At 32.6% G+C, this 23698-nt stretch overlaps 2 protein-coding genes across 3 annotated transcripts; both read left to right on the plus strand.

Moving 5' to 3' along the window:
* LOC109333080 (kinesin-like protein KIN-14E) lies at positions 4207-13406 on the plus strand. 2 transcript variants are annotated; one of them, XM_019568343.1, is made up of 24 exons: positions 4207-4371; positions 4809-5058; positions 5821-5893; positions 6081-6212; positions 6301-6539; positions 6638-6965; positions 7317-7416; positions 7504-7685; positions 7807-7922; positions 8064-8166; positions 8412-8564; positions 8677-8823; positions 8932-9132; positions 9394-9558; positions 9640-9744; positions 9848-9988; positions 10082-10276; positions 10407-10533; positions 10635-10837; positions 10936-11118; positions 11491-11586; positions 11926-12123; positions 12300-12571; positions 12994-13406. In XM_019568343.1, exons 2-24 carry the CDS (start codon positions 4898-4900, stop codon positions 13166-13168), a joined length of 3795 nt encoding a protein of 1264 aa, XP_019423888.1. In that variant the 5' UTR covers positions 4207-4371; positions 4809-4897; the 3' UTR covers positions 13169-13406. The 2 variants fall into 2 exon arrangements, with proteins under 2 accessions (XP_019423888.1, XP_019423889.1); XM_019568344.1 differs by having other exon boundaries at positions 4821-5058.
* LOC109333421 (diacylglycerol O-acyltransferase 2) lies at positions 17321-22867 on the plus strand. Its single transcript, XM_019568901.1, has 9 exons — positions 17321-17604; positions 17708-17782; positions 18272-18357; positions 18870-18976; positions 19063-19218; positions 20866-20952; positions 21156-21253; positions 21894-21981; positions 22387-22867. Exons 1-9 carry the CDS (start codon positions 17372-17374, stop codon positions 22486-22488), a joined length of 1032 nt encoding a protein of 343 aa, XP_019424446.1. The 5' UTR covers positions 17321-17371; the 3' UTR covers positions 22489-22867.

The following is a 23698-nucleotide window of genomic DNA, read 5'->3' on the forward strand; positions in this document are numbered from 1 at the left end:
CAAAGTGGCCACTCTCGTGACTCTTATAATTCCACATTAATTAAAATCATGATTTTCCTTCTCTCTTTGCACTCTATACAAATTCTGGTTTTTCTTTTTTAATCATTTGGGTCTTTATTTTTGTGTGTGAATGTTTCGGTTTCAATAGTCTTATTTTATTTATATGCATGAATGTGGCTTTGTATTATTATATTATACTTTTGAAGACAAGTAGACAATAGTGAAAATGATAATTATAATTATAGAATAAGATAGGGTATGCAACCCCTCTTATACGTACTTCATCCTCATTAGGACCCTATAAGAAAAAGAAATATGAATAGAAACAAACTTTTGCTATTGTTTAATTGAGTTTTGAAGGGATAAATTTTGCTATATTTCATAATTCTTAAATTTTTCATTAGTTTTGATATAAGAGAACCACATATCTACATGAAATGAAGAGCCATTAAGTAAAAGGTGCAATATCAAAATCAAACATGGGCCTCACTATTTGGAAAAAAAGATGTTGTTGTTGGTATAAAGGGGGACAATATGTTGTCCCATTTTGTGTACTATTAACTCTGATTGGTTGACTCATTACTTATCTGGTTGTGAGCAATGTTTTCATCCTGGTGTGAATGGAAAGAATAATGAGTTAAGGAATGATAATATATAAACATTATTACTGAAGAAGTATTAACCTACAGTCCTACAATATTCCCTATCAAAGAAAGCAATTACATATTTATCTGGTCCTTGCTGAAGAAGCTGAGATACATACAAGCCTTATAGTTTATCCACTCTTTCAGCATATAAACCTTGTAATAGCTTAGTATTGATATTTCTATGTGAAACACATGAATGATCCTGTCATTCATCTATTTACAGAGTTAAGAGTGACTTGAGAAGAAAGAATATTTCGGTTATGTTTGTGAGTTGGATTTTAGAGTGAAGAAAGGGAAATGAAAGACTTCAGAGTCATTTCATAAGTATATTTCATGACTTTTAAACCTTCTTTTCCCTCCAAAACTATTTTATCTTTTAATATTGACCGTGAATAGGTTAGACATGTCTATCAAATTCTGGCTAGTTCTGATGAGACTGAGTGCTCATTTTCTTGGTCTGAACATTTATGTATAATAAATATAATTACACTTTATTGTTTTAAGCTGTATGTTTATATTGGTTATTAATTAAAGGTAGGTTCTTCTGCTTATTATGTTTGTAGGTTATTCCAAAGAAATTTATGTTTGGTAGATGGCTTCCTTTACCATTGTGTAACAAGAAAATTGACATAGTTTGACCTTCCAACAATGAGAAAAGTGGCTATATTTCCAATTCTTGTAATGCTCCATTCTCTACTAATGGGTGGTCTAGTGCCTATGATGGTTTGGAACCGTTGTCGTAGATTTTGTCTCATATGTTATCATGGACCAATAATTATAAAACATAAACGATAATAGTAATGAATATTTAAAAAATTTAGTCAACATAACAAGTTTTCATTGGCACGAGATAGAACATGAAACAAGATTTGAGTTAACTAATCTCTTTTTAATGTATTGAGCAAATATAAACTTTTGAGAACAAATATAAAAGTGTATTGTACCCAATATTACATTTTCATGAATTCATTCTTAGAAATTATATATGTACCTATGAGTGTGCTAAAAAAACAAGGAAGTGATAATCATTCCTGTGAGAGCAAGTTAACCCAAAAAAATCTGAAAGTTGTTACCAAAAGTTGTCTTTACCACCAACTTTTGATCATTTCAATGAGGTTTGTTTTGTATAAAGATTGTTCCTCAACTTTCTCATGCAATTGCCAAAAGAGACCCTTCTAGCTTGCACTTATTTGGTTGTTGTTGTAGAGGGTAACTTCTAAGGTTCCCTTCATAAACATTCACATCTATAATATATGTATATATCGTAGGGATCGGTTTACATCCAAGTTAAGTTATATTAGTTACATTCAATTTCAGTCATTCATTTTCTTAAATTTAACGGACAAAATGGGTAAGTGCGATACGTGATGAAAGAGAAAATGAGAAATCTTAAATAACTTTTAAGTTTCACCCATTTGGTCTATTAAATTTAAAAAAACAAATGACCGAGATTGAGTATAACTTAACTTAAGTGTAAATGAATCATTTCTTTTACAAAATATTCATTCAAAGTGGCCACTCTCGTGACTCTTATAATTCCACATTAATTAAAATCATGATTTTCCTTCTCTCTTTGCACTCTATACAAATTCTGGTTTTTCTTTTTTAATCATTTGGGTCTTTATTTTTGTGTGTGAATGTTTCGGTTTCAATAGTCTTATTTTATTTATATGCATGAATGTGGCTTTGTATTATTATATTATACTTTTGAAGACAAGTAGACAATAGTGAAAATGATAATTATAATTATAGAATAAGATAGGGTATGCAACCCCTCTTATACGTACTTCATCCTCATTAGGACCCTATAAGAAAAAGAAATATGAATAGAAACAAACTTTTGCTATTGTTTAATTGAGTTTTGAAGGGATAAATTTTGCTATATTTCATAATTCTTAAATTTTTCATTAGTTTTGATATAAGAGAACCACATATCTACATGAAATGAAGAGCCATTAAGTAAAAGGTGCAATATCAAAATCAAACATGGGCCTCACTATTTGGAAAAAAAGATGTTGTTGTTGGTATAAAGGGGGACAATATGTTGTCCCATTTTGTGTACTATTAACTCTGATTGGTTGACAAAAATTATTTAAGTTAAAATTATAATTATTAAATATTTTTCTGATCAATCACATTTCCTGACACATAGAATGACATAAAACTGTGGGACAACAGATGTGCTATTGGTATAAAGTGGTAGCAACGCCCTTCGCCTCAAAACTCAAAGTTCATTTAGGACGAATATTTTGAGGGACAAAAGAACCCTAAAAGTTGTGGGACCAATGTTAGGTACTTCAAATTATGTACACATCATTTCTGCTTTATGCTTCTCCTTCTCGATAGATTTAGCATGTGCTAATGTTTTTTAATTAACATTTCAGAATTACATGCAAACTATTATACAAATATGATACAACCAATGTTTTTTTCTTCTTATGGTTAACTCTCTTACTTTATGAGTTATGAATTGTCATTTATATGATAAGTATATTGTTAACCATTTATTTATATTATTATTATTTAAGATTCTAAAGTTTTGATCATATCAAATATCAATAATAATGAGTTGGTCCAACTATATAAATTCTCATCAAATTCTAAAGTTTTGATCCAAGCAAGATACTATACAAAATGAGAATCATATGTTATGGAAGAGATTACTTATGTATCTATATGGATATCTTACTTAACCCATAAAATGTTTGATGCCAAAATACCAGGAGGGCCATTATAAAATTGAAATATATCATTGATAATTTTAAATATAAATCAAATTAATTATTATAATTATGTTTATGATAATTTTTTTAGAATACTTTAACCATAGTCAAAAACTATTTTAATTCACCTACATCATCTTTTAGGACTCTGTGTTTTTTATGAACCAATTTGATAAACTAAAATATGATTATAGTTTTGGGCCAACCTATTTATATGAGAAATATCAAATTTCAAATTTCATTGTCTATATAGCTAGCACATATTATGTACAAAAAAAAAAATATGTTACTCCATTCGTTATAACTTGTAATTAATTATAAAAATATTTAATTATTAAACTTTTAACTTTAATATATATTTTTCAATCAACACATTTTTCAGGCAGAATATATGATCCTTATGTATATAAATATGAGAATAAAATATCTCCTCTTACTAAGAGATAATTTATATCATTTATCCAGTAAAAATATGACATGCATACTATTTTATTTAGTTTTAGAAATATTTTACATATCATATTTTTAATTGTATTAATGAGATAACTTATCTACTCATACCCGAAAATACTTTATTATATATATATATATATATGTGGGTGTGTGGGAGTGAATTAATGAGTTCTAAAGATAGTTGCAGCTTTTCTCTCTCTGTGTTTGAATTTTAAAAATCTGTATTTGGCTTTATTCCAATTTCACACTCCATTATTCTACGAACTTCTAACCCTGGTAATTATTAATTATTACAAAAAAAAAAAATTGATATTTTGTAACATTAATAGATTCTAGATGTACAAAAAGGAAGATCCATATCAACTATAATGTTTCTTCCTCAAATCTCAACCTTCTTTACTTTATTCTCACTCAAAATCTTTACAAAAAAAGTGATTTTTAATGCTCACAAGTGATTTTTTACTAACTTCACTACCACTCTTTTTCTGACTCTCAGATCTCTCTCTTCTCACACATACCATTCACTTCATTGCTGTTATTACAAAAAGGTTGGATTTTTATTTCAATTTCCATTATATATTTCAATGTGATTATATGCATTTGAAGTGGGTCTGTATAGTGCGTAGTAAAAGTGATTTTTTTTTACTGGGTCTTGAAAGTTTATGTCTTTTTATCGATTTTGTGCTTCAATGTGTGATATTTCAACTATTTTAATGTTTCATCATTTTTGTGTGTGTATTTGATAAATTTGATAATTGGGTTTTTATCAATTTTTTTTTGTTACTTTTGCTTTTAGTTTGATGATTCCTGGGTTTTTGTTCTTGCAATATATGTGTTTGGTTCATGTTTGCCAAGGTTTTATGTTTTATAGGTTTTTCAGTTTTCAACAACAATTGCACTTGTCTAATTTTCTGTGTGAACTTTGGTTTTTACATATTAGCAAATATTCTTTTACTTTTATTTTTGTCTTATTTATGTTTGGAAGCATGTCATGCAGTGGAAGAACTTAAAGGGCAAAGGACAACAAAGTTTGTAGATTTTGAGGTAGACTTGTTCCGATAATCCGAAAGCAAAATGATTATTGATATGCCTTCTTCCACTGCCCCGAATGTGAGAGCAAGCAGATCTTCCCTTAGCTCTAGCAATGGCAATGAGGATATTCCTGTACACAACTATGCTACCGACAACAATGGTGATGATGGATATGACAGTGATAGCTCAAATTTTGCACCACCGTGAGTATCATCCCATCATTTTGAGATATAAATCGATGACCTACACGGGTGTGTTTATAGGTCAAGTGTAGTGTGTGTATTTTTTTGAATTATAGGGCAGTAGAATACTAGAATCTCATTTACATTTCTTCTAGGTAGAACGGATTTATACTTGATGTGAAGAAATTAGCATTTAGGGTTTGACTAGTTATGAGGATTTTAGATTTTATGAACTTTTGAACTTTGATCCCTGAAAATTTGATTTGGTGAATGAAAAAGTTTTGAATAAGTAACATATTTTACTCGTTAACCTGTAAATTTCCCTTTCCTGCTTTAATAAAGCTCGAAAACATTCAAACAACAAAGTTATAACTAACATATATTTTAAAGTATGTATCAACTCATGGGTAAGGTGAGCCTTGACAACAACGATAAGGTTGCTTGCCTTGTGACCTAGAGGTCATCGGTTCGATTTCTGGAAACACAACCTTTTCTTTAGCAATTAGAAGACTGCGTATATCTACCCTTCACATGCCCCACTAGGTGGGAGCCTCGTGCATTAGGCCGCCCGATGTACCAACTCCTGGAAGCTGCACCTCTTGGTAAACCTTTATAAACTTGAATTTTGTACACTGATAGTATTCTTGAACGATCAGTGCCATGCTTTTTTCGTTTCATTCCCTTTTCCCTTCAACTAAGTGGCCCGTTTTATAAATGATTAGCTATTTTCTCATACGCAACATTCTCTAGTTTGTAACCTGGCATTTGATTTGTTTGCTGTAGCACATCATCAACTCCATCAATGGCTGTTCCAGCAGAACTCGCTGGAGCTGTACATTTGGTTGACAGATTTCAGGTGGGAAATTTATATTTCAATCTATCTCTGAATTGATTTGTTCAAATGATATGGCTCCCATGTTAATTTTGCATCCCGATAGTCTTTGTCCGGTTAATTGCCTGAATAAATGAAGGTTTTTAATTTCTCGCTTTATGTACATGAACATTTGATATCACCGTTTTTCTGTTGATTTTATTTGTCATAGGTGGATGGGTTTGTAAAAATGATGCAGAAACAAATCCAATCTGCTGGGAAACGTGGATTTTTTTCTAAAAGATCTGTAGGACCCCAAGTTCGAGAAAAATTTACATTTGAGGACATGCTGTGTTTCCAAAAGGTAATCAGTTCAAATATCAGTTTTTCGAAGATACATGTGATTTTAATTGTTTTTAATGTATGAAGTGCTAACTGGCTATTTATTGTAGGAACCAATACCAACATCATTGCTTAAGATTAATGGTGATTTAGTAAGTCGTGCAACAAAACTATTCCAGATGGTTTTGAAATATATGGGAGTTGATTCATCTGATCATGTAACTCCAGTAAGCTTTGATGAACGAGTTGAGCTTGTAGGGAAACTTTACAAGCAAAGTTTGAAACGTTCAGAACTTCGGGATGAACTTTTTGTTCAGATATCAAAACAAACAAGAAATAACCCTGAGAGGTATGCAACTTTTAGATTTATTATTGAGTTTCATGTTTCACCTGTTGTTATAGACTGTAATAGTGATTAATAGTTAATACTTCTCGTCTCGAAACCAGGCAATCCTTAATTAAAGCATGGGAGCTCATGTATTTATGTGCATCCTCCATGCCTCCTAGTAAAGACATCGGGGGTTATCTGTCAGAATATGTTCATAACGTAGCACATGATGTGGCTACGGATTCCGATATCCAAGCCTTGGCATTAAATACATTAAATGCTTTGAAGCGCTCTGTCAAGGCTGGTCCGAGGCATGTAATACCTGTGCGTGAGGAGATTGAAGCTTTGTTGACCGGGAGAAAGCTCACAACCATAGTGTTTTTCCTGGACGAAACTTTTGAAGAAATCACATATGACATGTCAACAACAGTTGCTGATGCTGTTGAGGTACTTTGCAACTCTTACATGCTTCTATTTGCAATTGCATGCATGTTTAATGGATGTAAATATATTGTAAATTTTATGGAAGATTGAAAGTTCAAGTTGGCAAAAATGTGCAATAAATAAGAGGAAGATTATGAATTACTTGAACGAAAGTGGTTCAAAATGTTTTGAAAAAATATTGGTCTCTTTACAAAATAAGTTCAATCTGGTGAAGTAATTTACGTTTAAACTATTTTATGCAAGTCTTGATGTGTTTTGGTACACAACTTATTTGATTAATTTGGTTTATCACTTGTGTTTGCACTATCAAGTTTATATCCTTTTATTCCGTAGTTAACTTCATATTTGCTCCAGGAACTTGCCGGACTCATTAAACTGTCAACATACTCTAGCTTTAGTTTGTTTGAATGTCGTAAAGTTGTGACCGGCTCCAAATCACCTGATCCTGGGAGCGGCAAGTCTTTTTTCCTCTCCTTGATTGTTACATTATAAGCTATTATATAAAATTAATATTCTAACGGAAACTTTGATTGTTATGCAGAGGAGTATGTTGGGTTAGACGATAACAAATATATTGGGGATCTCCTGGCAGAATTTAAATCAGCAAAGGATCGAAGCAAGGGAGAAATCTTGCATTGTAAACTGATATTCAAGAAAAAGTTATTTCGCGAGTCAGATGAAGCCATAACAGATCCGATGTTTGTGATATTGTCTTATGTACAAGTACGGCTTCTCATTTTGAATTTGAAGTCTCACTAATGAATATAAGGATATGTAGTATTTGTATGAAGCTGTAATTATTTTCAAGTTGTAGATTTGTTGATTCCCTGACATATTGTTACAGTTGCAACATGATTATATTTTGGGAAATTATCCTATTGGAAGGGATGACGCTGCCAAGCTTTCTGCACTACAAATATTGACCGAGATTGGATTTGTTAGCACACCTGAATCAAGCACGTATGTGATTTTCGTTATTCATTTAAACTACCTCGTAATAGTGTTTAGTGATCTAAGTTTTGTTCTATTGAGTAAATCGGTCACCTTCTGTTTTCTATACTCTTATGACTTCAACTAACCGTGAAGTTCTGTATCTTCAAGTGACTGGAATTCACTTTTGGAGCGATTCTTGCCTAGACAAATTGCAATGACACGAGCAAAACGTGAATGGGAGTTGGACATTCTTTCTCGTTATCATTCATTGGTATGAAACTGGGATATTAGCTAAAGCCCGTATATTTATTTGTTTTAACCTTCAACAATTTGTGATAACTTTGTTAACTTATTTGGATTACATTGTTAATTATTTTCAAACCCTTTGTTGTGCATGTAACTTGAGTTGTTTTTTCAGTTTTGCTTCTACTATGTGCTTTACAAATGATTAAATATAGTGCTCAATTTATCTATTTATTTATTTTTCTTATATAAGTTGTTCTTCCCCGTTAATAGGAGCATCTAACAAAAGATGATGCAAGACAACAATTTCTGCGTATATTGAGAGCACTCCCTTATGGGAGTTCTGTTTTCTTCAATGTTCGTAAGATTGATGATCCTATTGGACTCTTGCCTGGACGAATAATATTAGGAATTAACAAAAGAGGGGTAAGACTTAAAAAATCCGGTCAAATTATAACACTACATAGTTTACAATTGTACATTTTTAATAATGAATTCTGCTTTTAATTCTATGTTTTTTTGGATGAATTGTCTATAGATTCATTTTTTCCGTCCAGTACCTAAGGAATATTTGCATTCAGCCGAGTTGAGAGACATAATGCAATTTGGAAGCAGCAACATTGCAGTGTTTTTTAAAATGCGAGTTGCAGGTGTTCTTCACATATTCCAGTTCGAAACCAAGCAGGTATAATATCTATTGCTTACGTCGCATAAACCCTTCAATCATGGGCTTGATTAACATCTGCATCACTTTGGACGTACTCTGCCTCAATCATTTTATCCATCTTTTTAGGGAGAAGAAATTTGTGTGGCTCTTCAGACACATATAAACGATGTAATGCTGCGCCGCTATTCGAAAGCACGATCTGCTGCTAGTGGTTCTTCCAATGGAGATATTTCTAATAGTTTTAAGCCTTCTAATTTGGAATTATATGAGAAACGTGTTCAAGATTTATCAAAACGAATTGAAGATTCTCAAAGAAGTGTTGATCAAGTAAGTCTAAGCTAATTCATGATGTATTATTTCATGTGGGTTCGGCAACAAATACCAAACTGAACCATTAAAACTAGTGGACATTTTCTATTGGCCTGTCAAAGTTGAGGTTTCTTACAAATTGGCTTGGGGTTGAATAAGTAGAGTTGTTCTTGCCTGAAGATATCAATGTAAATGGAAGAATTTTATTTCATGTTTTGTTCGATATCTAAAGCATAAATTTCAGTAAATAGTTGTAATATTTTTAATTACGGTGCATAGTTGCTGGAAGAATTGCACGAGAAGCAAATACAAGAAGAGAAAATGCAAGAAGAATTGGAAGGCTTGAAAGAGTCCTTTAAAGCCGATAAGCAAAATCTTGAGGAAGTTACAAATGATCGTGATAGGCTTAGATCATTATGCATGGAAAAAGATAAAGCACTTCAGGTACAGGTCTTGACACATGGAATAAGTCTTATTTTATCTTTACGTTATTTTGACCCATGTTACTGTGATGCGATCTACTAGGCTGCCATTCTAGAGAAAAGGAACACAGAAGCAAGGATGGCCAAGTTGAATAATCTTGCAACAGAGAACACTCCCAAGAAGGGTCTTGTTGGAGGAAATAACCAAGTAGGATACTCTTTGAAGCTGTTAATTTATATCATTTTTTATTATTAATATTGTCATTTTTACCTTGATATATATATTGTGAACTTTGGATGGTACTGAATAGGTGTTTCAAAAGCTTGAAGATGAGTTAAAACTTTGTAAAGATAAGCTTCATGCAGCGGAAGAAACTATCAAAAGCTTGGCAAATGAAAAATTGATTTTGGAAGAGAAGTTATCCGTGCTTCAGAAGAGAACAGCCGACGAGGTAACATAGAATATCCAAAATCAGCATTTAAAATTAAGAACTAAAAATATAAGATGATGGTAAATCAACATGGTGCTCTTGATTGTAATGTAGGTTAGTTCTCTTCAACGGAAACTTGAGCAAGAACGTAAAGTTGTGAAGTCTCAAGTGCATGACTTGGAAAGAAAGCTAGAAGTGTTTAGACAAGACTTAGCGGCAGCTGAGTCTACTATTTCAGTCAAGACCTCTGAGTTGGCTGCATTGCAGAATAATTTGAAGGAACTAGAAGAGTTGAGAGAAATGAAAGAGGTTTAATACTCTCGTTTTCCATCTGTATCGTTGTTCGAAATTCCAATTGTCCAACAATAAATATAGCTTTCAACATACCATGTATTTCAGTTTATTTGTTCTCAAATTTAAATTTTGTATTATTATTCAGGACATTGATAGAAAGAATGAACAAACAGCTTCCATATTGAAGATGCAAGGGGCTCAACTAGCTGAAATGGAATTGCTTTATAAGGAAGAGCAGGTTTTAAGGAAACGTTATTTCAATACAATAGAAGGTGGATAACTGAAACTATTTACATTATAGTTAATTATTTTGTCAATGTGTCGGTATACATAACTGACATATTCTCATCATTGGAACTTGGTTTTCTTTCAGATATGAAAGGCAAAATCAGAGTTTACTGCAGGCTAAGACCTCTTAATGAGAAAGAGATTTCCGAGAAAGAAAGAGGAGCTGTTACTAAGGTAGACGAGTTTACAGTTGAACATTCGTGGAAGGATGATAAACTGAAGCAGTACATATATGACCGTGTGTTTGGTGGCGATGCAACTCAAGAAAGTGTATTTGAGGATACAAGGGCAAGTACTTAGCATAACAACGTATAGATTTATAGGCACATAGTTAACATTTTTTAAACACATTACTAATTCTTTCCCTTTTCCTCTTTACGATGCAGTATTTGGTGCAATCTGCTGCAGATGGTTATAATGTCTGCATTTTTGCATATGGTCAGACTGGCTCGGGGAAGACATTTACAATCTATGGAAGTGAAAACAACCATGGGCTTACTCCTCGTGCTACTTCAGAACTTTTTAGAATTATAAGGAGAGATAGTAATAAGTATTCTTTTTCCTTGAAGGTAACATTTCTAAAATGGAGGTGAATCTTTTCATGGTGATGGTATCATGCCAATTATGGCATTAGATCTATTGCATGCACATATAAATATTCTGCGCAAGTAAATAATTAACAACAACCAAACTTTTCCCTACTAGGTAGGGTCGGCTATGTGGATCAAACAATATTGTAATGTTCTATCATGAATCATATCTATAAAAAATTTTACATCTAGCATTTGGGCCAACCTCCATCCGATCATATTATAATTTTTTTAAATCATTTTGTGTGTAATATTGACTGATGTTTCGTTGTTTACTACGACAAATATTGGAGTTCCACAAAAGTCAGTGCTTGTTGTCGTATATTAACTTCTTTTGAATCAATGATGCAGGCTTACATGGTGGAATTATATCAAGACACCCTTATAGATCTTCTGTTACCTAAGAATGCAAAGCATTTAAAATTGGATATTAAGAAGGATTCAACGGTATTTATCTCTATGTTATCATCGCATATTTCCATTTGTATATATTTTGTTACTTAAATGCAAAGCATTAAAAATTGGATATCCAGAAAGATTTAAGGTGTTGATCTGTATACTGGTAATTATGATTTCTCAGAAAATTCGTCGACCTTTATGGTTGTATTTAGCATTTTCCATATTCCTAACTATACTTTCTAGCAATTTCACAGGCAGAATGCTTTCATAAAACTCGGGGAACATTTCAAAATATGGAACATGTTTAAAATTGTGGACTTGAACAAAAAATCTTATCTTGGGTTGCTCGCAATCATAATTGTTTTTTTTTTCATTTTTTGATGTTAGGGAATGGTAGCTGTGGAAAATGTAACAGTCCTGTCAATTTCTACCATAGAAGAATTGAATAGCATAATACAAAGAGGATCTGAACGGCGACATATATCAGGGACGCATATGAATGAAGAAAGTTCAAGATCTCATCTTATTCTATCAATTGTAATTGAAAGTACTAATCTCCAAAGTCAATCAGTTGCAAGGGGAAAGGTATGTGTTGGTTCTTTCTCTCTCTGAACAACGGTAACAATACTTGTATCGTGCATTTTCGATTGTGTCAGCTTAAAATATTCTTCATTGTTAAGTAACAATACGGAAAATCAATTATTTCTTTACCACGAGGCGTTGTTGTTGCTCATTTATATTATGTTGGATTTGATATACAGCTGAGTTTTGTGGATCTTGCCGGTTCAGAAAGAGTGAAAAAGTCGGGTTCAGCGGGTAGCCAACTCAAGGAAGCTCAAAGTATCAACAAATCGTTATCAGCGCTTGCGGATGTTATTAGTGCTTTGTCTTCTGGTGGTCAACACATACCCTACAGGAATCACAAGTTAACCATGTTAATGAGTGATTCACTTGGTGGTAATGCCAAAACACTCATGTTTGTGAATGTTTCTCCAGCAGAATCAAGCTTGGATGAGACACATAATTCTCTAATGTATGTTCTTTGATCTTTGTTATGTTGATTTTCTTATGTATATCTTTAAGGCTTAGATATGTGTTAGTCCCTAAAAGGTAGACTCAATTTTGATCATCGGTTTTCGTCTTTAGATGTTTTAAAAGTTTCGGGTTTAGTCTCTGCTGTTAGTTAAGTGACGACATGTCAGTTGCTCAACTGCCGAGTTTTTGCGTTGACTTGTCATCACTTAGCTGACGACAGAAACTAAACTCAAATTTCTAGATCATTTAAGGATCGAAACCGGTAAAAAAACAGTACGACTAAAATCCAAACCAAGTCAACATTCAGGGACTAAAAACATAACTAACAAAAAAAAGGGTTGTTTTTCGGATATAGTTCGATTCACCTAACATTCTAATGTTCTAACTGCATTATTTCCTTCATGGTTTGTGATTGTTTAGGTATGCATCAAGAGTGAGATCAATTGTGAATGATCCAAGCAAAAATGTTTCTTCAAAAGAGATAGCTAGATTGAAGAAGTTGGTTGCATATTGGAAAGAACAAGCTGGTAGAAGAGGTGAAGATGAAGATTTAGAAGAAATTCAAGATGAAAGACCAACAAAAGTAGGTAAATAGAAGAAGAAGGAACACACAATTTGGTACCAATATTATTACTTGTTTTGGTCATTTTCTCTATTTTCTTTTTGCAATGTTGTATGATCAATTTCTTGTGATCAAACAAGGTAGATATATTGTAATTTTTTAGAGGAATCTAGGATTTGTAGTTGAGTTTTATGTATATATTATTGCTTAATTAATCCTTTTGACTCATTCAAGTATAAATACTACATTATTCTATCTAAATGTTATAACATTTCTTACTCTAAAACATGTTTTTTTTGATGTATTTAGAATTACAACAATAAGCTTCTTGTTACCAACTTTCATCACCACCACCCTTTCCATTTCCATTCACTATCACCTTGTTGTTACTCATCACTGGTGTCATCGGCTGCCACCGCTGGTGTCATCGGCTGTGTCTTACATACGCATAGCCACCGCGGCGTAGGAATAGCAACACCTCCTGTGGAGATGATGAGCATGAAACCATATTGCTGAGGATGATCCCTATATGTCTCTGCTAATGCATTTATCTAATGAAGATGAGGAAGCATAGTGCAGCTAAAGAAAAACAGAAGTTCCAAGTGGGAGGGGCTTAAGGATTCGTTTCCGAGTTTACGAGTTAAGTTTTAGAGGCGGAAGAAAAAGGGAAAACTTCATAGTCATCCCACAAATGTATTTCATGATTCCTAAACCTTCCGTTTCTATTCACTCCCCTCCAAATGGATTGGTAAGGAGTAAAATATCTTGCATAGGCTTCGGAAAAGGAAATCTTAGAGACATAATTCTATCATTTATCTCAAATACCACGTACCGATTTCATAGTACCACTTAACGGGTTTGTTATAAAAATCTCATAAAATTAATATAAAATGTAACGAACTTTACACTCAAGTGAACCATGTACCCTTCACGTAATGCTAACCATGCATCTACTACAGACTTGTGAAGGAATTCATTCCCAAGAGACATAAACTTTCACCCCGTATCAATCGAGTATACATTTGCTGGCTCACATTTTGTGCCATCCATGTGTTATGAGTGTATGATTGGTCAGAAAAAATATATTTAAGTTAAAATTTAATTATTAAGTATTTTTTTGACCAATCACAAGCTCATGACATATGGAGTAGCACAAACTGTAGGACAACAGATGTGCTCCCGTATCAATCATAGAAAACTAACCAGGGTCCTCATCATAGTGTGCAGAAAATCTACCTGTCAAAATTGAAAGGTTAAATTGCTTTTATATCCTTATATTCATGCTGAACTTTTTCATTTCCTAATTTTGTTGCAGAAAATATAGGCAATAAAAATTGATTGATAATTACCAATCCATATCTATGTTTGGTTCAAAATGTAGTAGCTCATTTTCAATAGTGACTTATCATTTATATGATAAAAAAGTCCATGCAAGAAAGTGAATGAGAAAAGTATGAGATCAACTATTTTTTGTTAATACTTAGTCAACATAAAAATATAAGCAAAAAAAAAAAAAAAAAACTCGGCGCTCTTTAACACTCAATTTGTTATATTAGATCATGTCTTATACGCTATCTCGTACTAATAAAAATATGTCAAGTCCGATTACACATGTATAACATTTTTGTACAAACATCTTATTCCTAGAGATTACATAAGTACGAGATTCTATCACTTATTTAAAACTTGTATTGTTGAGAAGAAAATACATTAGATTGTTTCTCATATATAAAGCACATCGATTAACTTGAGTACATTTCTAAATATGAACTTAAGTATTACCGTATTTTCACCCAAAACCTTAATGATATTAGAATCTCGAAGCATCTTCTCTTCTGAGATCCATATGTAGCTAGTCTTAAAAACAAATAAAAACAAAATATAGCACTGATTAGTGTAAGAGCTTTTATATACTATTTTTGTATCATACATCATTCATATTTAAATATTATTGACTCTTAGGAAAATATAATACAAATAAAGAATATATGATATATCGAATGTGCATAAATCTTGACATTAATATTACATATAGATACTAAACTCAAACAAATAAGCTTTACTCGGCTAACACCGAACAATATCGACCAATAAGCCACTCTCGCTGACGATTAAGACCATCCATTTTTTTACCAACCAAATCTAATGCAATGTTTGGTGACCCAAAATTATATGTTGGAAAAACATATCATACAACAATTAAAGATGGGGCCCACACCCCTTTAAGATACCTAATACTAAGTAGAAGTTAATCATAATATATTATTCTCTTTAGTATTTGTTTACGAGTTGAGTTTGAGAGAAAATAAATAAAAATATAAAACTTAAGAGTCATCTTATAAGTATATTTAATAATTCTGAAATATCTTATTTCTCGTCTTCCTCCTTCAAAATCCATTTAATAAATAGACTTCTAGTTTACAAAATGAGAAAAAAGTAGAGAAGTTTTTTTAATTGCTACATCCACAAAAAAGGAAAATCATTCTACAAGGAACCTTAATCTATGCATTTAATGTTTTCCATAATGTTGGAATTTCTTAAAGTTGGATTTTTTTTAATGGTAACACCTTTGTATCTAAAAGACTCTTACTTTATAAATAGAAGGATGATATATTATGAGATTTATGAGGTTAACTATGCATTACCATAAATAAAAAATCCAACAAATTCTAAAGGACTTTATGAGGTTAATTAACCATGTTGTTTTTTGTTTCGCACATGTATCATTGCACTATAGGCAATTTTATCTGAACCGAGAACATCTACAAGTACGTGAGACTAATTAACCATGCTTTATATCTAAAGGACTCTTACTCTTGGTGGAGTCTTCATCAATTCCTTAAAAAGTGCCTCACTTTCCTCCATAAAATTCTTCATACAAGTTACCCAGAAGAGTGCCTTTTGCACATTATTTACTTTAAACTTCTTTCTAGGACAATTCTCCTGAAATTGTTGAACAAATATCTAACACAAAATCTATATGAACTCCTATTAGTAACTCATCTAATGCTAACATTAAACCCAAAAATTTAATCTACAATTAAGTAAGGAAGTTAGTTACTAATAGGAAATTTAGTGAGCATTAATTTGGACTGAAACTCGTTTAAAACTTTATATAAAGTTGATAAATATGATATTCATGACTACGATCTATGTTGAATACTTCTCTTATTGTTCATAACGTCATACAAGAACTTATTTTTGAATATTTATAACTCATGAGAAATATTTGAAAAATTATTTATGAGATTGACTCAAAATAAAAAATAATGCATTTCTTGAACTCAAATATAAGTTAAAACAGGGGTAGCTAACCTCAATAATTTTCATAATATTGACTAAAAAAAATCTCATTACCTAAATTGTTGTGTCATTGTGATACTTTATGAAGAAATGTGTTACATAATTTTATTACCTAACATTTTAAATACTTAGTACTATAAACTACTCCCCCTACCCTTATTAAAAGACATATCTTAAAAGATTTTAATTATTCTCTTTATAAGATATTTTACATTATCTATATAGTATGTATTATTCCTTTTCAATTTATCATAATTAAAAGCTTTGACTATTCCTATTTTTTTATTTTTGCATTCACACTATCAATTAATAATTCACTTACGAGGAATATGTAGTTGATTTAGTAGCATGAATCCTCTTATATCATATTAGATCAAAATGTTAAATATTCAATTCTCATGAATATTAGACACTTAAAACTAAAAGTGAAATGTTTGATGAGTTTAAAATCTGCGTATCGTCAATAATAATTAACATATAAGTGATGAATATGATTTACTAACAATATAAAAAACACTAACATTATTATGCACATATACTAATTTATGTTTGATTCCATATTGTAATAAAAATAATAATTCATGTGATGTTTCTTTTAATATTATAAAAGTATCATCAACCTATAAGGAACTATTTTCGGGATTTGTAACTACTAATTTTAATAAATATAGTTCACGAATTGAACTCTTGATATTTTAATCTTTTTAAGAATCTAATGAAACCTTATCGTAGAGACGAGAAGCGTAATATTGATGTGTAGCCTTTGTCACGTGGTTTCTGTTTCCCTTAATTAATTTGAAGACTGGAAATGGAGTTAAGATTATTAATGAGATTGGAAACTCCGAGACAAAGCAAATTGACATTTCTACCCCTAACTCCTTTCATAATAATAACAACAAATTTGTCATTCATTACAACTCATTTTCAAAAAACATGGAACCGGCCAACATCACGGTGGCGCCGGAGAATAACCGTTCAACTTCCGCCGAACATGCGCCGGTCACGGCGGAGCTCAAAGTTTTCAAGGCGAGTGAAGAATTTAGCGATGTATCATCGAACAGTTTGAAAACGATAGTGGCGTTGGGTTTATGGCTTGGAACTATACATTTGAACGCAGCGTTGATTCTCTTCGCACTTCTCTTCCTTCCTCTCTCCAAATCACTCTTGTTAGTTTCTCTCTCCAAATCTATCATCTCATTTTATTTATGAACGAATATAATTGTTTCTACACAGTTTGAATCAATATCTTACTTTTGAATTGTATGTCAGGGTTTTTGCTTTGCTCCTTGTGTTTATGGTGATTCCTTTGGATGAGAAGAGTAAACTTGGCACTAAATTCGCCAGGTACCTTTTTTCGCTATCATTCTTATTACAATAAGACTAGAAGTATGTCAGGTTTTGCCTTAAACAGGTCGAGTTCGATTTCGAGTCTGTATAGCTTATAGGAGCCTAAACCTGTTTTTGAGAAAGTTAAACTCTTAATCAGGTCGAGTTTATATAGTATATAGGAGTCGAGACCTGTTTAGATAAATTTAAAGTGTAGGTCTGAACTGTTTAGAAGTCTGAACTTGAGTTAAAGGTCGGTTATGTTATAATGTCAGTTATATTGAACGAGGTACTATAAATTAGTTGAATAAAAGGTCGGTTATGTTATAAGGCCTTTTATATGTATAAAAATTATGGTTTAAATTTTTTACACAATGAGTTCATCATCTATGTTTATATGTATATGACTTTTACTTACAAGTCAATGACTTTTGATACATGAATGGCTGATGTAGTGTAGTAAAACTTGTACATTGCCCGTGTACAAATAAATGGGTTATGTTACAGGTACATATGTAAGCATGTTTGCAGTTATTTCCCTATCACGCTTCATGTAGAGGATATAAAAGCCTTCCATCCTAATCGTGCTTATGGTTTGTACCAAACTCTTAATTCAGCTTTCATTTGTTATGCATTTTTGTTTCATTCGCACTTCTTTCCCCATAATGACTACTTGGTGAACGGTGTAAACTAACTGGTAAATGTAATTTAAAAGTTCTTAAGGTATATTGGTGGCACTACTAACTGTTTTTAAGTTTTAATTTTTTTAAGTGTCATCAATTGAGTGTAAATAGAAAAATATGATCATAAATTTTTTTCCATTTTAAAGATTTTACATGGATTAAATATGCCTAATTGTCTGGAATGAAATTATTTCTTTGTTATCCTTCACCATAACTAGATTAGAACTGTTACAAATTTAAGCAAGTATGTTGTTCCGATTTTCAGTTCAACTAAATTTTGGGTAGTTTCTGTTCGGAGTTTCTAACTACCTTAATGTACTATAGATTTTCCCCATTGGTTTATCATCATGACTATTCATGTTTTGTTTGTATTTGCATGTTAGTAACTCATTGATAGTAACAGCCGAATTCCCGTCATGCAGTTTTTGGCTATGAGCCACATTCAGTTTTGCCGATTGGGGTTGTTGCACTAGCTGACAACACTGGTTTTATGCCTCTTCCAAAAATTAAAGTTCTTGCCAGCAGTGCAGTAAGGCCTTTTACTTGGGACAAAGTTTTGTAATGAAGGTTATTAAGCATTCATTTTACATTTTTCTTATCACATTTGACATCTAGGTATTTTACACACCATTTTTAAGACACATATGGACATGGTTGGGTTTGGCACCAGCATCAAGGAAAAACTTTATCTCCTTGTTGGATGCTGGCTATAGTTGCATTATAATACCTGGTGGAGTGCGAGAAGTATCTCTCATGGAGCATGGTTCTGAGGTGCATTGTCTTTCATTCCCTCATACATGATGTTTATATATTTGTTATTCTTGTTGATAAGTTTAAATGTTCAGTCTTTTTTTGATATAGGATCATTATTTGTGATTGATGCCAATTTATTAATATGTTGAATAAGGTATTCCCCTTGCTATGTGAGCACATGGGCTCAATTACCTTATGAGTGCATTTGTTTGGTTAGAGTGAGGAGTGAAACATACATTTTGTTTTGCTAATCAGTAACCTGGAATGTTTAAGCCTATGCAATGCCATTTACACTCCTTGTCATGTTCGCAAGGTTGTTACAGCCCAAATATTCTTCACCCCCACACTCAGATTGTAGTTGTTACCTTGGGTTTCTATTCCCCTACTACCCTGCCTATTTCTCTTAACATTCACCTGTGGGCTGTGGCATACCTAACAAAAGCTAGTGAAAGAATGCAGTAAGGTTTTTCAGTCTTTCTTTCCTCTATCTAGTTTGACTTCTTCATTTCACATACTATCGTTGCAGTGTGTGGTGAAGCTATGGTAACTAACTGTGCTGCGGGAGTCCATATAGGTTATATAATGTGAGGGTGCGGCCATATAGTGTGAGCCTGCCAAAGCTTTTCACCACTTGAAAGGGAGCTTAAACAAGGAATGTAATGATTCATAGTAAAGGTTGTGGCAAAGAGGTTCTTAAATTTGTGTATACTTTGAAAAGGGTGAAAGTTTCAAGTCTCACAAGAGAGTGCTGTGGTTTGGGATTTTGAAAAAGTAAAATGAATGGTTGGTTTGCACGTCCAGGACTGTTTTTGGGTTTAAAAGATTACAATGACCAATATTAAAATATTGGCTAAATAATGGAGAAGCAATGTTGTTAGGGTATTGGTTGAAAGGACAAAGGAATAGATAAATGCAAGACTGGTTGGAGTAATTGACAAGCAATTATATGAGCTAGTGAGACATGAGATTAGTGAGTGCTGTTGCCTATTTGTGGCAACAAGGGCAAATATTAATTTGAGCTTGTACCTGCTTACAGGTTTTCTTGAAGTCTACGACAATTACAGTTTAAATTAAAGCAAATCATCATTTATTATGCCTCATGGCTCATGCATTCGTAAGGATTGATTGATGGTGCCATCATAGTCCTGTTCGTTTGAAATCTGAGTTGACTTCGCATCATTCCAATTTGATTCGGACTTTGGGGAAACCCAGCTGATAATAATTTACCGATTAATTGCTTTGGCCTTATACATGTTCTCTTTGAAGATTGTATCAATGTTAATCAAAATGCCTAAAAAATACTGCAAATTTTGACATAGACAGCATAGCTCGGATAAAGAGGAGGGCTGTGCTAAACAATTGGCATTCAATGAAAACTTTGTCGAATTTTTTGACAGGGACATACTATGTGATTGTGTTAATGATAGAACATTGGTGTTGTTTGATCCAGGTTTCATATTGGTTAATCTTTTGGTGGCTACATCTTGCTGGTTGTTGTAATGGTGGTCTTTCTTGCAATTTGGTTGTGTTAGATTTAACCTGTTTCTACTGTTTGTAAAGATAGGAAGAAGAGGGTTCTTATGAAATTGTTTTAAAGATTAACTCACTCTTTTCTTATGATTTATGTTTGTAACTGGCTAACGAGAATAATAAATTACTTTGTAGATTGCCTTTCTCAAGGCAAGAAGAGGATTTGTCCGCATAGCAATGGAGAAGGGCCAACCCCTGGTTCCAGTTTTCTGCTTTGGGCAGGTACTTGGTTCTTCTCATCGTCTCTTTTCTTCATTTGGGCATCTTGCCGATTTTGCTGGCTCTAGATATCGGCTTCGAAAAACTGTTACACTAAATGTTGTGTGACACTTCCCTTTTTGATAATGTTGCTGATTATGTTTTTATTTTCTTTGTTTATTCAAATTTACTATCATTTCCGGTTTTGGTGCACTTTTGCTATATAGTCAAATGCCTATAAGTGGTGGAAACCCAGTGGGGAGCTGTTTCTGAATTTTGCAAGGGCTATCAAGTTCACCCCAGTATACTTCTGGGGAATTTTCGGGTGCGTGTTTCTTTATATGTTAACTTGTCGCCTCTCCCTGATCTCCTTCACTTCTGTTTGCAGTAGCCAAGGGTTTTTCCATGATGAGTAAAGCTAACTAGTTTCCTTTATTGAAATTGAGGCTGTTTAATGGATTAGAAGGGGTTGAATGATAGAATAAGCCATTTTTAAAACCTCAACCAATTGTTAGCCCCAAAAAACAATGTCAAACAAAATTTGGAGTCAAATTTATTTTTAACAGAAACAATTGTTACATAATATGGACGGCCAGTTTTGTTTGCTTCAGCTTAAATTATTTGCTGAGAAATGTGATTGGAAAAGGAGGACTTAATTGATGCTTGGCAGGATTCATGTATTTTCCAATCATCTTGTAGCAAATAATAACTCACAAGTTTTCTTTATAAATATTTTCATTTGATATATTCTCCAAGAGTCAACTCAGTTGGTAGAGCTGTGGGACAGGAAGCTTTGCCTAAAAAATGATTTACTATAGACGATTTTTATTCAGCATTGAGTAATTGATTAAAGGAAAGTAATGAATTGTTTAGTGCAAAACAACACCTAAGTGACCTAACTAGTTAGCACAGGAGTTGTTTTTCAGAAGAACTAATTTTTTACATGGATCATCTCTTCTTTTTAGATCTCCAATACCATTTAAACGGCCAATGCATGTGGTGGTGGGTAGACCAATTGAGCTTGACAAAAATCCACAACCAACAGCAGAGGAGGTAAATATTTCCATACAGCTTTTATGTTAAATGGCATTACAAGTGTTCAGTATCTTGTAGCCTCTCCTATGTTAAAATGTTTGCTCCTTTTTCTTTACTTCTCCCCATTCAGATATTCTATGTATTCCTTGTTAATAAGTGGCAAAGATTGTAGTAAATGAATTTTTTGGAATAAAAAGAAAAAATAAGAATTTCGATCTGGTTTGAACAGTATGTTGTCTTACCCTTGGCTAAAGGCTTAGACATCCAAATAAACCGTCGAAGACCTTTCATACACCGATACATGGATGCTAACCCACTGAGAAGTCTTGTAGTTGTTGCAGTCAATGGGGCATGTGAAATATTTACAAATTTGAGCTATGGCTAGCTAAAATTTTGATCTCTCTCATTTCTACCTGGATATAGGTTACCAAAGTTCATGGTCAGTTTGTCGAAGCACTTCAAGATCTTTTCGAGCAGCACAAAGCTCAAGCTGGATATCCAAACCTTGAGTTGACAATTGTTTGAGGCCTTAATTACACTCAACACTCTTGCTTGAAAAAAAATGCATCAACATCCTACTTCCACATCCTACATCATGTATTCTTCTTATACTCTGGCTCCCTTCATTATTTGATAAATTACACCTACATCTCATATTTTATTTATGGTCCTTACACTATTTCTACTTGTAAATGAAATAGTAAGGGAAGTGGATATAATTTCCCAAATAAAAGGTGTTGAGTGTAATAAGTGTTAACATTTGGGGATGTCAATGTAGTTATCCTATTTTCAGTTGTTAGTAAAGAATTAATTGTAATATGATATTGTTAAAGTTATAACTATCAACCCCTGGAGTAGAAAAAGGTTATGATGAGAATGAAAGTGGTAGCTACATTTTAGTTTATTTCTATTTGGGGATTTCTTCTGCCATTATAAACCCTGTTCCAAACATTTCATATAAATGGCAACCATTTAGAACTTGCTACTAAGTACTAACATGACCTATCCTTCCATCTACACTAAAACCATTGCTTATGCCCAACATGGCTTTGTAAACTTTCATTTTGTCAATGATCATCCATCATCCGGGGTTATGTTGGAAGAAAAGCATAAACCTATATGCACCCAATTCGGCCGAATAACGGTTTCCTTCTCGCGAAGTGTTGGAAGTAGAGAACTTCAACCCTTCTGTTGAAATCTTGATGTTGATAACAATAGATGAAGATAAATGAAAATCATCATGAGATAAATTAATCAGCTTTAAAACATTTTGAGTCAGATTAGCATACCCATCTTAAGTACCTTAGCTTAAAGGTTCATGCACAATTTATTTTCAAGAGTAAGTGTAGTTTTGGAAGATGGAATCTTTATGGAGCTGCTTCTACTTCTACACTGCTGTTATTTTCAGCAATAGGTTAGGACACTAAGCACACAAGTACAGCATTACTGCATAAGGAATCAATAACAATATTTATGAAGTGGTGTGACATTCATTTCTCTAGGGGCTTCCAAGCTTCTAAGCTTATTCATGCACCCAAAGAAAATAAATGATAGGTTAAAAATACTATCTGAGTCTCTTATCTTATTTTTAGATTTTAATTTGTTCCTTTAACAAAATATATTGTCAATTAGTCATTTATCTTAACCGTTTCAATTTGGTCATTAACAAAATAATGTGTCAATTTAGTTATCTTTCTAATGTTTACTAATTTCACCTTTGTAAGTGCTTTAATTT

The sequence above is a fragment of the Lupinus angustifolius genome, chromosome LG18 (genome assembly GCF_001865875.1).
Source record: "Lupinus angustifolius cultivar Tanjil chromosome LG18, LupAngTanjil_v1.0, whole genome shotgun sequence".
In the NCBI taxonomy this organism is placed as follows: Eukaryota; Viridiplantae; Streptophyta; class Magnoliopsida; order Fabales; family Fabaceae; genus Lupinus; species Lupinus angustifolius.